This window comes from Haemaphysalis longicornis, unplaced genomic scaffold (genome assembly GCF_048455015.1).
Source record: "Haemaphysalis longicornis isolate Haplotype H1 unplaced genomic scaffold, Haemaphysalis longicornis Haplotype H1 scaffold_8, whole genome shotgun sequence".
Taxonomy (NCBI): domain Eukaryota; kingdom Metazoa; phylum Arthropoda; class Arachnida; order Ixodida; family Ixodidae; genus Haemaphysalis; species Haemaphysalis longicornis.
Window position 1 is genome coordinate 191,939,151 of NW_027526445.1, and position 13,468 is coordinate 191,952,618.

General features: G+C 48.7%; 1 protein-coding gene across 1 annotated transcript; it reads left to right on the forward strand.

Moving 5' to 3' along the window:
* Positions 1-1,605: 1,605 nt before the first annotated feature.
* Positions 1,606-12,898, forward strand: LOC144149189 (uncharacterized). Its single transcript, XM_077680716.1, has 4 exons — positions 1,606-1,788; positions 4,487-4,687; positions 9,433-10,481; positions 12,342-12,898. Exons 2-4 carry the CDS (start codon positions 4,487-4,489, stop codon positions 12,496-12,498), a joined length of 1,407 nt encoding a protein of 468 aa, XP_077536842.1. The 5' UTR covers positions 1,606-1,788; the 3' UTR covers positions 12,499-12,898.
* Positions 12,899-13,468: the final 570 nt, after the last annotated feature.

Consider the following 13,468-nt stretch of genomic DNA (forward strand, 5'->3'; position numbering starts at 1 on the left):
TCAAAAAGCAATGATGAGGCGGATTGCTTAGGAATAAAATTAATATGGAAACATTTAAATCATGTAGTTAATTCGGGAAAATTATTGCCTGGGCAGCGGTAAATAAAAATACCGCGACAGTGCAATAGTATAAAAAAGTGTTACACTTCTAAAAAAGGGCCGTGGTGTTCAAGGTTCTTTTAGGGTGAATGAGTGATCGTATAGTGAACTGTAAGGGTCAGCCGGTGGCGAGCTTGTTTTGCGACTCCAAACATTTTTCTGAAAAAAACATAATGTGTAGTTCGTCGCACTTGTTCATATAGTAGATGATTGGTAACCTCTGCAGTGTAGGTTAGTTTTGTCTGAGGATTTTCAATTTATTCAGTGCAGGTACGACACGATAAAGAAGTAAATGATAAAATTTTGCCTAGGCTTTATCGTGTTCGCATTGATCAGACCGGCTAAATGTGGAGGAGCAAGTTCTGCCGGAAATTGTGATGTAACGCGCGAATATCGAGCCTGAATATTTGCGAGATAAAGATTTCAGTGCTGTTCAAGTACTCTCAACAGTTTCAAGCCTTCGGTGGAATGGCGTTCAGTTTAACAGCAGCTGCGATGAAACAGTGTTGGATGAAATGCTCGGTCTCTGAACAACACTGCAGAGGGAGGGGGGTGGGGGGGGGGGGGGGGCTATGAAGGCACACCTGGGCTTCCTGAAAGAGTACTGCACTCCAGCCCAGCTCGCGAACTGGTCTCACCCTCCCCTCTCATCCCTCTCTCTTTCTGAGCTTTTTGTGCACTCGCTCCCTTTCACTTTCTATTGGAATCGAACCCTCTCTTCATCTTCACCCACCACCCCAAGTAGCAATGTCAGCATTGTGCCAGGCTGGCCTGTTCTTGGCTCTCCTGGGGATGCCAGGGGTGCTGAAAAATGTGACCGCCAGAGCTCTGCTCAGCAGCGGCGCCAAGGAAGGCTCACTTTACCCGTCAGCTCTTGCTGAAACATGTCCCCTTTAACAGATCAAGGATGGCTTGTTACTGTACAGTACGTTGCTCTGTCACCGCTCTTGAGTAAACAGAGTGAACAACAACAGGGGAGTCCTATATCAGAAAGAGAGTGACAGGGCTTTGGTTCCTCACTTTGTCCCCCCGCCAACGAAGCACTGTACACTGGTAGACCCATTGCGGAAAAGAAAGCGGGCGCATGGAATAGAGTGCGCATCAGCGGGCCAAGCTCAAAAGTAAATACAAACAGCCCCACTACTCCCGACACGTCGCTGCGTGTCGTGGAAAGTGGCCCCTTTTTCGAGGAGGTGGCTCTACCAAGAACTCGCTAGCAGCCGCTTCCTGCTGCTTAGCCACCGCATTCTATCCCTGTTATTGTGCCTGCAAACCTTTGTCACTGTCCGGCTATCCTCGGAAGCCCACCTGTGGAAGAGTGGGGGAGGGGACGTCAATATGGCGACCTTATTGTTGCGAACATCACGCGAGTTTCGCAACGCATCGGCGGAGTCCGAAGTACCTTTGTCCAGTGGGAAACATGCTACCCTTCCTTCCCTACGAAACAAGGCCCAGGCCCTGGAGTTGCAGTTGAACTGGACGATAGTTATATACGTCATCCATGTATACACAGTGATGCAAACGTACAAAAGACAGAGGGAGGAGCTTGTGGGTCCTGGCATCTACAGGTGGTGCTGAGGAATACGTCATCCGCCGAGAGTCCCGCGTTCGAGCGCAGTATAAATACACGTACCTGGGGCTCGACGCACATCTCAAGTCTCTTCGCTGTAACTCAAGCAAATCGTCAAGGTGAGCCGTACTCCCTGTTTTGCATTGTTTCTTGTCTAGTCATCCGGGTGCGGTATGATATGGCTTTCTAGATGCGTTGGTGCGAATCGTTTTCCAGAGTAAATTAGCAGGAAGATGCAAGTGAGATACGCTTTTGCTCAGGGTTTAAAAACGCACGTGTAGAAACCATTTACGGGCTGCGCCTCTGTGGATACTGCCCTGTGCTAGAACGCAGGATAACTATTCCGTAGCAGGGCTATTACAGTGTAAGAAAAAAAAAGTGGGCTAAAATTCATTCGATTTTTTTAAACTAGTTAAAGATTACCTCATCTTTATCATTTTGGTTGCCAAAGCGTAGAGCAGTAATACCTGGCACGGGGGGCTGTTTGTTAAAGGAGCCATGAAGACAAAACACAAATTGGGTTTATTAGAAAGACTGCTTAGTCCCGATAACAATGATACCAATATAATCGCAATCTTCGAACAAATAACGGAGATATTAAAGAAAACGTGTGAAGCCGTGGCGACCCCCTAGCCAATTTCCCGCAACTTTTCTATGACGTCACGAAACCTTGTTTGTGCGATTGGCGGCCGCCTAACTGACCTGTCGCGACGACACATGACTGGACGTCTGTAATAGGGCCTCTAGTTCCATTTGACCGCATCACTTGAATGCTAACGTGCAGTTAACACACTGAAAATTATATTTTATTGTTGGCCCGTATGACGTCATTCTTGCTCATAACACGTCACTGTGGCGCAAAATTTGAAAGTTTTGATATACTTCTTGCTTTTTTTTCGTTAAAAAACAACTGTTGTGGCTCTAATAGAGCTGAGTGAGATAGTGAATCCTAGTTCTTTCAAATTAAACGAAGTTGTATTTTCTCTTCATGGCTCCTTTAACGCTCTTGATAACTACGTACTAAAAGCACAGCAGATTTCGAAAAATCAGCTACCCCCCTGTCGAAACGGGGATGGGGGAACGCGAACGAACTAATTCAAAAGCGAGCGGACTCTCGTCACACCACGTGACCATACACACAAGGTATTTCTTCTCAGGACGGTTTACTCTAATGAGAATGTGCTCTCAGTGCTTTACTGAAACGGGCATTCCATGGCTTTCCTTGGCGTTAGAGGGAGTGGCGCCCCTGCCCCCTTCTCAGATTCCGAACTACTTCGTCCGAGCCGCAATCGGATAGACGTCGGCTTCACACCGTGGGCGACACAGGTTTGATTCCGCCCACGGGAAGCAATATAATTTTTCTTCCCTTCATCCACGATCCGCGAGAAGCTGAAATCTTCGCTTTAAAAAAAAAGTCGCTCCAGAGACCTTTAGCGCACCGAAGCGACTGCTGTGAATTGAGGCAGGACGCAATAGAGCTACGCGAAGAACTGTAGTTTTTCCGCTCAATTTAATGCAAGCACCATACAACTTAATCTAGACGCCATGTAATTTAATCCAGGTGCCAGCAGATTTAATCCAAGTGCAAACCAATTTACTCCCTTCACCAACCAAATTAATCCAGCTTTTAGAAGAATGGTCAAGAGTGTTTTGTGCGGAATTAGGCGCAGCTCTGCGAACTTTTTGCGCGTGGTGTGGTAAAAATGTGGCGTTTCCTGATCCATTACGTGAAAAATATCATGCGCGCAGTTTTATGGACATGTATTAACACCCGCAGACCAGGAGAGTGGTCTCGTTTGATCCGTTGGCGCCGTGTGCTGATCGTCTCCGAGATGTTCAGAAGTATCGTCTGCTCTCGTTTTGTTACGCCAGCAGATTTGCCAGCGTATTTTTACGCGAGCAGACGACACTTATGTCGTGAGCAGGCGATATTTCTGACGATCTCGGAGACGATATTATAATTTAGAAACAATGCTTAACACTGCAGAAAAACTCATTAATTGAAAATCAGAATGCAAGGAGCATTAAAGTAATGTGTTTAGCAAAGGAGCTTCTGAAGGCATTGTTGCATTGTTACGCGAAGAGCAGACGATACTTCTGACGTTATCGACGGCGCTCTCGCAGGGGATCAGCTCGCAGCACGCGTCACCAACGGACCGTTCGTGTTGGTAAAGAGCGCATTGCGCTGTGCGCATAAGATATCTTGCACATAATTGCTCAAGAAACGGAATGTTTTCACCACACCACACGCAACAGAAAAGTCCGCCAAGCTGTACCTAATTTCTTACAATAAACTCCTGAACATTCTTCTGATAGCTGGATTGATTTGGTTTTCGCTTGGATTAAATTCGCTGGCACCTGGAATAAATTACATGGAGCCTGGAATAAATTACATGACGTCCGGATTAAATTGTATGGAGATTGGATTACATTGAGCGGGAAAACCTGTAGTTGGCGTTCCCTAATGGCCGGAAATCGGATCCACTACCCCGGGCGCGGCAACCTCCGCGTCGCCAGTTATGGCTGAGCAATTCGATACAGTAAACCCTGTTTGACGAAATACTTATTCTAAATCGCTTTATTCGACGTGTTTCTCGGTTCCTGCTGCAGTGTAGAGACAAATTGATACTTTTATCTCCTTACATTGAAGCCAGGTTCCTGTCCTGAGGACTTCGTTGGTTTACCGCAAACTACCAGCCTCTCGTGGGCATCGAGGTGTCGGTTAAATGCTTAGCAAACAGGAGCCTACGTCCTCTGTGTACTGCGAATCGTAGCGGTGCAAAGCGCTGACCCGGAGAGGCCCCTCGTGCCCATCAGATGCTGCTGGGGATGTCTCGTGTGCCGACGCTGGTGCTGCTGCTCTCGATGGCGCTGGTGGCCGGCAGCAGCGTGTCTTCGCCGCTGGGCTACATCACGGCCGGCTTCCGCAGCCTCGCCCAGTACAAGCTGGCCGCCACGGCCAGGCTCGCCTCCTACCTCACCGGCAACCGGGCCGTCAAGGCTAGCGTCGCCCTCAAGGTATGTACACCAGTGCACTGCACTCAGTATGCGCAACTGCCAGTGTCTCTGTAACCGTGAAGATGCAGGATGTACTTGTGGAAGGCTACAAACATCATCTAGATACTGAAAACGGGTCGAGATAATCCTTCCATCAGCTATTCTACCAGAAAAACTCCTCCGAAAAGACAGGTTTTAAAATGTTTTGCAGCGCCGTAGCTACAGCTGGAGAGAAATAAACGTTTATTTATCTCAAAGGGAAATGATTTAGGAGCGGGCTTGCACTCTCTTGAACAGCACGCCACCTCAGCCAGAGATCAGACCGCTGTCGATACAGAGAAGGGTATTCGACAATGACCAATCCTTGCACCGTAGGAGCACGGTGCAAGACTATGCTTCCGCCGTGGTTAGGAGCAAGGAATTTGCTTGAAATTCGCCTCGCATAAAAACCGCGTTAACCGGAGCAAAATGTCGGTCCATGCGTACATCGTAAGCTTGGAAACTAAACTCTGGACAAATAATACGATACTATTGTGACGCACAGTCTTCCTTGCGCATTCCACAGCATGCCCATCCTCTCTAATCGGGGAGGAACCATGCCTCAGTGGCGAGCGTAGCTGAACTGTGAAATAGCGGCCGAAGCTGTCGTCGCTGAGCTAGCACCCTTTGTGTGGGTGGACAAATCGCGATGCCGAAAACATTGTGAAACAGCCTTCATGCCTACATCAATAGGAAATCTGCACAGCTTATGGACGCAGTCTTATTTCCGAGATATGATGAGCTAGACAAAGAGGTCCTGTTTAGTCCTCCGCCGCATGATGTATGATATCCGAAGGGTGGCCTCCGTGCTGTGGCTGCACTCTGACGTTAATATAAGACCAAGGTCGGCCGTGTATAGGTGGGTCCCGGTTAGTCATTCTATATTTCCGCGTAACTTGGGTTATGGAGCCCAACAATCTACTGCAATGCTTGCACATTTACATTGATGCCATTTTTATTGGCGCCAGTTATTTGAATAAATTGAGCATTTCAATATTTCTATTATACCTTGTTTATCCAATTATAACTAATTAAATCTTTCGCAGACCCTTTTATTTACTACAGCACCTTATAAGGTAGATTCGCTCTTTCTTGCCGCATGCACATCAGCTAAGGAAATCAGCCGATGCCTACAATGTATTTTGCAAGTAATTTTCTCTAAATAAAAGGCACACTCCCACTATCGCAAGACAGCACCTTTACAAACAGCCTTTTCTTACTGAGTCTAGAATATCGTCGTTGAAGATGAATGGGCTTTTTTTAATACAGCTGCAGCTTCTATCTCGCTTAAATCTTGCTAAAGCGTGTATGGACGGTTCCAGGCCTCACAGTTGTTTGTGCGGTTTTAATCCAATTACTTGCATTAAAATTTTTAATCGATGGTCAGCCCTACCATCCATCCATCCACCCATCAAACGCTCCGCCCGTCCGTCTGTCTGCCCAATTTTCTTTGTTAGATTTTAGCCTCCAAAGGCGTTAATTTCGGCCCCTTATAGAAATATTAAAGCATTAAATTTTTTAGCTAACCCTTTAGCTAAAACGCAAATGGACAAAATAAAACCCCAAAAAGTTCACATCCGACTAACTTGAAGAGAAACACGTTGACTGGGCCATGGGACCATTTTTTTCCGTTTCCGGTATAGGTGCCATCTCGTTTTGCTAGTGGCTTGGCATTGTGCTTATCAGGTCATCTACGGATCACTCTGAATGGGATAAAAGATTTTGATATGTAGCTATCGATCAGCACCCATGAAATCGCGCACTGGGCACAGCTTATCTTCGGTTTACTCACCCGAACGTGTTAAGACTGGCCACCGTGCTACTGCGCGTCACTTTTCGTTCTCTCATAACAGCGTCGTTCTCTAAGGCGGCGTTCAAAGTCTCCTTTCACAACTACCCCGATAACCGCCCCCCCCCCCCCCCCCCCCCCAGCTCAATTAAAGATTGGTTCCGCCACATTTACCAGGTCTGAAACTGCCCAAAGATAGATCCGATACGGCGAAAGGGGACAGAATGCCCCACCGACTCTTTGTTGTTCTTGCCGTTCACTTTGTCCATCGCTGGGAGGGAAGGAGCCGTTGGAACGGCGGGAAACCCTTCCCTCGAAGGCCAGTTTCCGGTCGCAGCGGATAAACTGCCTTTTCCGCGCCTCGCAAAACTGCGGATGGAATTAAAATTGGTTCCAAGCGACGGTTGACGCCCGGCGCGCTGCCGCACTTCTTAAGTTTTCTATTGTGCTCATAATGTTGTTCTTATTGTGCCACGCGTTTCTTACACCGATCCCAGCGATCTCACCCCTGACGAATTTACTGGCATTCATCCCGTAAGCTGTGATACCCGTGCCACACGTACACGAAAAATGACATTGAATTTTTAAGGCCTTGAGATACAGAATGAAATTATTTGGGCGGGCCCTGGTACACCCGAAAACGCTAAGGTATACATGTGTTAGGCTTGATGGTGATAATGATCAAAAAGAGAAACGCAAAGTTTTTAACGTAGAGAAAACCGTCTTACAAAGAACTTTATGAGAAAGCGTTTTCTAGGAAATGGTGTGAACCGTTTCCCAAAGAGACTTCTGCAGCTGCCGTCGCCTGCCAGCGGTAGCCAAATCCTAAAAATTCAAAACGACGAGTGATATGTTTTGCCTTTTGCCGCTGTTCGTCTTCGCCTTTCCCACCAAGAGTGCACAAAATATCGTCCTATTTAGAAGTTCAGCTACGTTTCCGCGTGAAAACTCTGGTGCTGAAAGTTTCTTTGGTTAAACCAAAAATGACATTAAAGCGAATGCCACACGACTTTTGTGTGTGGCAGCGAATTAATGGCATTAAAACCTAAGGCGTTAAGCAAATGCCATTTTTCATGTACGTGTGCCACGGGTATAAATTACAGCCCTGAACAAATTTAGCTGCCAATTTATGCATAATTATCGCACAGCCCAAGCCGCTCTAATAGGGGTTTTAAATTCATGAATTCATGAAAGCGGAACAGGACGGGCGTTTTTACTCCCCAGGTCCTGTCCCTTGCGCTCTTTTATTCATGGATCCTTACCGACTCGTCCAGCTTCGCACTCTTGTTCAGCTAGTAAAGGCGCAAACGTCCATTATTACGGGTTATGGGGGTGATAGCAAAAAGGAAACTGCCCTGTCTTTGAACCATAACCTTTGTTTAGAGGGTTCTTGTCCCCTAGATGGGACCATAATTCGGTAAAAATAAGTCTCGCAAGCCACGTTCTAGCATTGCCCCGACGACGCCACAGATAGTAAATAGAGCGTGTGATGGGCCAGTTGCGTGATTCCACGATTCCTGACGTGATTATACAAATCGCGTCACTGCTGAGATTCTGTAGAGAAAGCTTATCAGCAATTCCTTTAAAGGGACCCTGCAACACTTTCGATAAACGCTTTCACTATTTGCATCGCGTCTGGACGCCCTGCGAAAGCTATTGTTATCGCCAGCACGGGGCGGCACTGCGTGATTTGCTCGTCGCACCAGATACGCCTTTCCTCTTCGCCTGCGTGTTGGGATTGCTGGGCCGATTCGTTTCGCCTCCTGAGCTTCTCGCGCTGCGCTGGGAGGTCAGATATTCCGACTTCTCCTTTAAATTTTAATCGTTAGCAGTGCTGCTGAGCTTGGGCCTAGCAGATAAATAACTGCAACTCATCTTGCGCTGAATAAAATATATGAAACTGAAGAACCACTCACCCTCGTGTTCTCCGTTGAAAAGGTTTTCGCCACTCTTCATCCTCAGGAAATGGGAATATCCGTACTTTGGATCTGTTCTTACACTTCCCGCGGCACCAACGTACACAACACGTGTTCGGGATCACGCACTCACGTGTTCACGCACAGACTCTGAGAAAGACCCTATGCACATATGCGCAACGAAGTCACGGTGTCGCACACGCGCTGATGCACACAACCACGCTCAGCACGACTTCGTGGCTCAGCAGTGGCCGGAGGAACGAAGGAAGAACCGTGTGGCTCGGAACGATTACCGCAGCAACAACCACAGCCCGGCGCCGGACAAACTGGCAACTCTTCCGCGACAGGGGCAGCACCGGGTGACGTCTTCGCATAAAAAAGAAGCGCGTTATATCGTTGAAAGGTTATTTATTCTAACAGATTTTTTTGCACGAGCGGCGTAATTGTCTACTACTTCGAGACATTTTCACAGTTTTTGTTTTTTTCTTACTCAACTAAATACACGTGGTTTTTTAGTAAAAAAAAAATAGTTCGCGAGACAAGTTAGTGCGCGAGAGATGCTGTTTCACATCCCGAGAATTCCGCTGCCATGGGGAAGATAATTGCTTCCCTGAAACGGTCGCCCCGCCGGCCGCGCCAACCTCGCTCGGACTGGCCTCTATGAAGGGGGCCCCCACCCCGCGATGTAGCTGCCGTCGCAAACACGTCGCGGTAGCTGAACCCGCCAGTCTACTCGACCCTTTCTTGCCGAGTCCATGTATGCTGCGTTGATTCCCCCCCCTCTTATGTAGCAACCTCCCCGGAGGGCATTTGTGGGTAGATTGAATGAAAGGCTCTTCCGACAATAACTCTCTTGTGTATCATAAAAAGATGCGGCCAGTAAGAATGATTATTGCCAAAAACAGCGTCGCCAACGTCGCCAACTAAATAGCGCTGTGAATGCACAGGCATCTGCGTCTTTGGATGAGGGGGGGCATCTTTCCTGTTGGCCATGTTATTGTTTTTTTTTTTTTTTTTCGCAGGTTGCCGACGCGCCGCCACCCGAGGTGGTCGAACCCGTTGCTCTGGACGTCGCCGAGGGTCCCGTGGAAGAGGTCATAGTGGAGCCCCCCCACGCCTTCCCGCAAGGCGCCGCGGCACCGCTCAACCCCCCGGAAGTCTCCCTGTCCTCGGGCGTCGTGCCAGACGAAGACGTTCACGACTTCAAGAAGCACTTCGCCGCCGGCTACGCCGCGCTCGACTTCGCCAACCAGCGCGAGAGGGAACGCTACGCGGCAGCCGGCCAGCAGCAACATCTCCAGGCGCCCGTCATAGCCCTGCCCCTGGAACAGTACAAGGACTTCGTCTCTGCCGGAACCACCGGCGGCGAGCTGATGAGAGTCGCCGTCGTGGCCCAGGAAGTTCCCCAGGCCTACTACTCGTCGCATCCCGACTCCCTTCCGGAGCAGGCTCAGCCGCAGCTGCATCAACTGCAGACCGAAGAGCCCACGAGCAAGACCGGCCCCGCCCCTCCCCTGGCCCAGGGCGGTCAGAGCCACATCTTCCCGTACGGCGAGTGGCAGCCGTCGACGGAGGTCCAGGAGGCGCAGGGCCCTGCTTTCGGCCTCCCGGCCGACTCGCCCGACCTCCCGAGCGACAGCGGCGCCGCTGACACGTACGCGGACGGCGCGTCTTCCTCCCCTGTCCCCCAGGCAGCGCACCAGGAGGACATCGTCATTCCCGGAAGCCAGCTCCCTCTCGCGATGTCACAAGCCGACGCTCAGGCTCACTCGGACGCGGTGGAAGAAGCTGCAGCAGCTCCGTCGGCCCACCCCGATGACGAGGCGCATGCGCAGCAGGAGGGGGAGGAGGAGGAGAGCAGCCAGCCCCGGTACCGCCGAGACACGGCCAACGAAGACCCCGTCTCCATCCCGGGTATCAACGGCACCGTGTCGGTTCAGGACCTGGAGGACTACTTCCACTTCATCCGGATGCACGACAAGGAAAACTGCCTGGCCAAGTTCATCTGCACCATGGCCAATCAGCAACCGGAGTTCGGAGAGGACGCGACGGACGTGTTCGGTTTCTTCAGGTGAGTAACTGCTCCCGCCTAATGTAAGGTTAGGCATAACGCCGGCACGTGTGGGGTGTCAAGTTCAACAAGGGCGCATTTAAAACAGTCATAGTCATTCATCGAGCGAGTGGCTTGACAGCAGCCGAACAGCCGGTTCTATGCAGGGTGTCCCAGCTATCAAGCACCAAGACTTAAAAAAGAGCAATAGTGTTACTCGAACAAACCCTCCGCATAACAATCGGCCAGTATTTTTTTCGTTAACGAGATTATTTGATTATAATTAATTGTCTAACTTTAATGTAATCATTAAAAGTATCAATGAGCCACTTGTAGGTACCCACGACAGGAATCCAGCAGCGGCATTCAGCGACGAACTAATTCTGACTCATAAAGAAACCCCGCGAAATATGAAAAATACCACGTGACGGCGCTCCCGCGCGCGATTCCTTTGCCCGCGCCACATGTCCGAAGCTAGCGTATCACCTTGACGAGGGCATGCATGGAAGGAGCAGCAACGGCAAGTTTCGCGGGGCGCGTGTGGGAGATAAGGCACAAACTCTGTCGCAATTTCTTCTTTCTTGCTTTTCCTTATTTCATTCTGGCTAACTCAGCCGCAGCTCATTGCTTTACGATGCGCGCGGGAGCGCCGTCACGTGGTATTTTCTTGGGCTACTTAAACCCAGAAATTTTGGTCTGTCTGTATGGCGGTTTGTCTGTCTGTGACTGCGCAATAGTCTTATATTCTCACAGCGAAATCTAAACGTCGAAGTCTGGTTCATATGTTCATAATTGTCAACATTGTTGAACAAGAACAAGACATTACGCAAATAGAAGACAGAAAATTAATCCACAAGGAATTCATAGATGCTTGGATTTTTGAGAAATGAAATTCTACATCTGCTGCAGAAAAAAATTCAGTGTTGCCTGCTGTCGCTAGCGCCATTATAGCTTTTGTCGGCAAAGGAGCAGATACACAGCCATTTTTTTTTTAATATTTCGTTCGAATGAATGAGTACGCAATTAGTTCGTCGCAGAAAATACCGCTGAAAAAAAAATACTCTACTGGGCTCGGAGAGGACGTCTCATTGACACTTCAATGATTAGGGCAGTACTTGTTAATTATAGTTAATTAAAACTCAATATTACCGGTCGCTAGCTCAGCTACTAACCACTACTCCACTGTATTGGAAACACTATGCGCTATTTTTTGTTTCGAGTAACGCCATTGCGTTTTTTTTTTTAATCTTTGTATGATAGCTGGGACACCCTGTATAAAACCGGCTACAACCTAAGCAGGGCGACAAACAGTGTATTCAGACTTTTTGCCGGTGCCAGGTATGAATGGCGGTGGTGGATTTCAAATGAAGCGAGGCTAGTTCATAAGCAAGTTCACGCCGATTTACTGTACCGGGCTGTTACCTGTTACTTCTTGGAAAGGGTTCTCTTTGTGCGTGTGAGCATATTAAGCAAGAAGTGGAACGCTAGCAAAATTAATTCCAACCTGAGGTCACGCTTTCTACTGCAACAGTTCTTTCTTGTCTTGTCCACAATTCTTGTCCACAATGGCAATAAGGTTCAAGTATTCCAAGTGATGCCACCCCGAAGAATTCTAATTTTGCCCGCAGTTTGTTTGCCGCGGAGCGTACACTTTTTTGCTGCACTAAGACACGTGAGGCTAAACTCAGCGACGCGATACTGAATCTTTGATACGAGCAATTTAACGTATGTAACCCCGTCTCTCCCTTGCTCTTGTACAGTATTTGTACAGTATCTCAGCTGTTGGACCTTTCTTTCGGTCGCCACGTCTGCGCTACGTGACGCTCCACTTTTGCAGCACCCGCCACAACTTCCCTCTTGGTTTTTCTGTTTCTTCACCAGGGAGTACGAACCCCTGCCCAGCCACACGTCGGTGTGGTTCTACAAGGACGCAGCCACGGCGGGAAATTCGAACGGCGACTGCGCTGCCCTCTACGACACCTGCCGGATGAGCGTCGAAGAGATGAAGAGCGTCCTCCGACAGGGGCTGAAGATCTGATCGCGTCACCACGAACAGTGATTTGTTATGGTAGAGGAAGCTGTGATGACGTCATCACCCATAGAGAGAAGCTATTGTATATGATGAGAAACATGTCGACGGCATGGAGGTATCCGCGGCTGTCCAGAGTCTTTGTGTACAGTATTTAAATAGGTAGGAAATTATGAATAAATTATAGCGTTTACAACAACGAATTTTCCGTGCCGTTCCTTTCTTTTGTACAAATAGGCGCTAGTAATACTATCAAGCATACGTTCTTTGACGCCACGATTCCTTGTTTATAAATGAAAGCGGGACTTTCTTTGTAATAATGACATAAAGTGAATGCCCAACCTACTGAGCATGAAAAAGGTAGTTAAAAGAACGTAAATATAGGCACACATGGGTTGCCTATCGTGCATACCTGCCAACTCTCCCGATTTACCCGGGAGACTCCCGATTTCTTACTTATTATCCCGATTGTACGGGCACAGCCATAAATCTCCCGATAAACGCCCCCCCCCCCCCAAAAAAAAAAAAAAAAAAAAAAAACTGCGTTATGCAGCGCAGCCGCATTGCGATTGCCGCCACGAGCTGGGTAGCTAGCCGAAGTCGGATGGGAAACCAAGCCGTTTGTGTGCACGGAGTGTACAAGCCAAACTTTGTTCACGTGTGGTCGGGACAATGCGTAGCTCTCTTGACATCACGACGTCGTCTAAACACAAGAAGTATTTCCAATGTTTTTTGAAGTGCTATGCGTCGGAATTCCCGTGTTTCGTGCCGTCCAGGAAAGGCGAACAGTTTGGATTTTGCACGACTTGCGTACGGTGCAATGTGCAGTGGTCAGCAGTTGGAGAAATCCGGAATACGGACGGAGAGCTGAAATTTGGCCGACTGGCGAAGCTGATGCTTGATGTGCTAGTAATACCGCATAGCAACACACAATGCGAGCGCATTTTCAGCTTGGTAATGAAGACTCGGGCTGAGTTCA

What these genes read in the sequence shown, in the direction of transcription:
- LOC144149189 (XM_077680716.1), top strand. Translation starts at nt 4,487, where the DNA reads ATGCTGCTGGGGATGTCTCGTGTGCCGACGCTGGTGCTGCTGCTCTCG. An exon ending in AGGCTAGCGTCGCCCTCAAG is followed by an intron (nt 4,688 to 9,432) that starts GTATGTACACCA and finishes TTTTTTTCGCAG; the next exon opens with GTTGCCGACGCGCCGCCACC. An exon ending in GACGTGTTCGGTTTCTTCAG is followed by an intron (nt 10,482 to 12,341) that starts GTGAGTAACTGC and finishes TTTCTTCACCAG; the next exon opens with GGAGTACGAACCCCTGCCCA.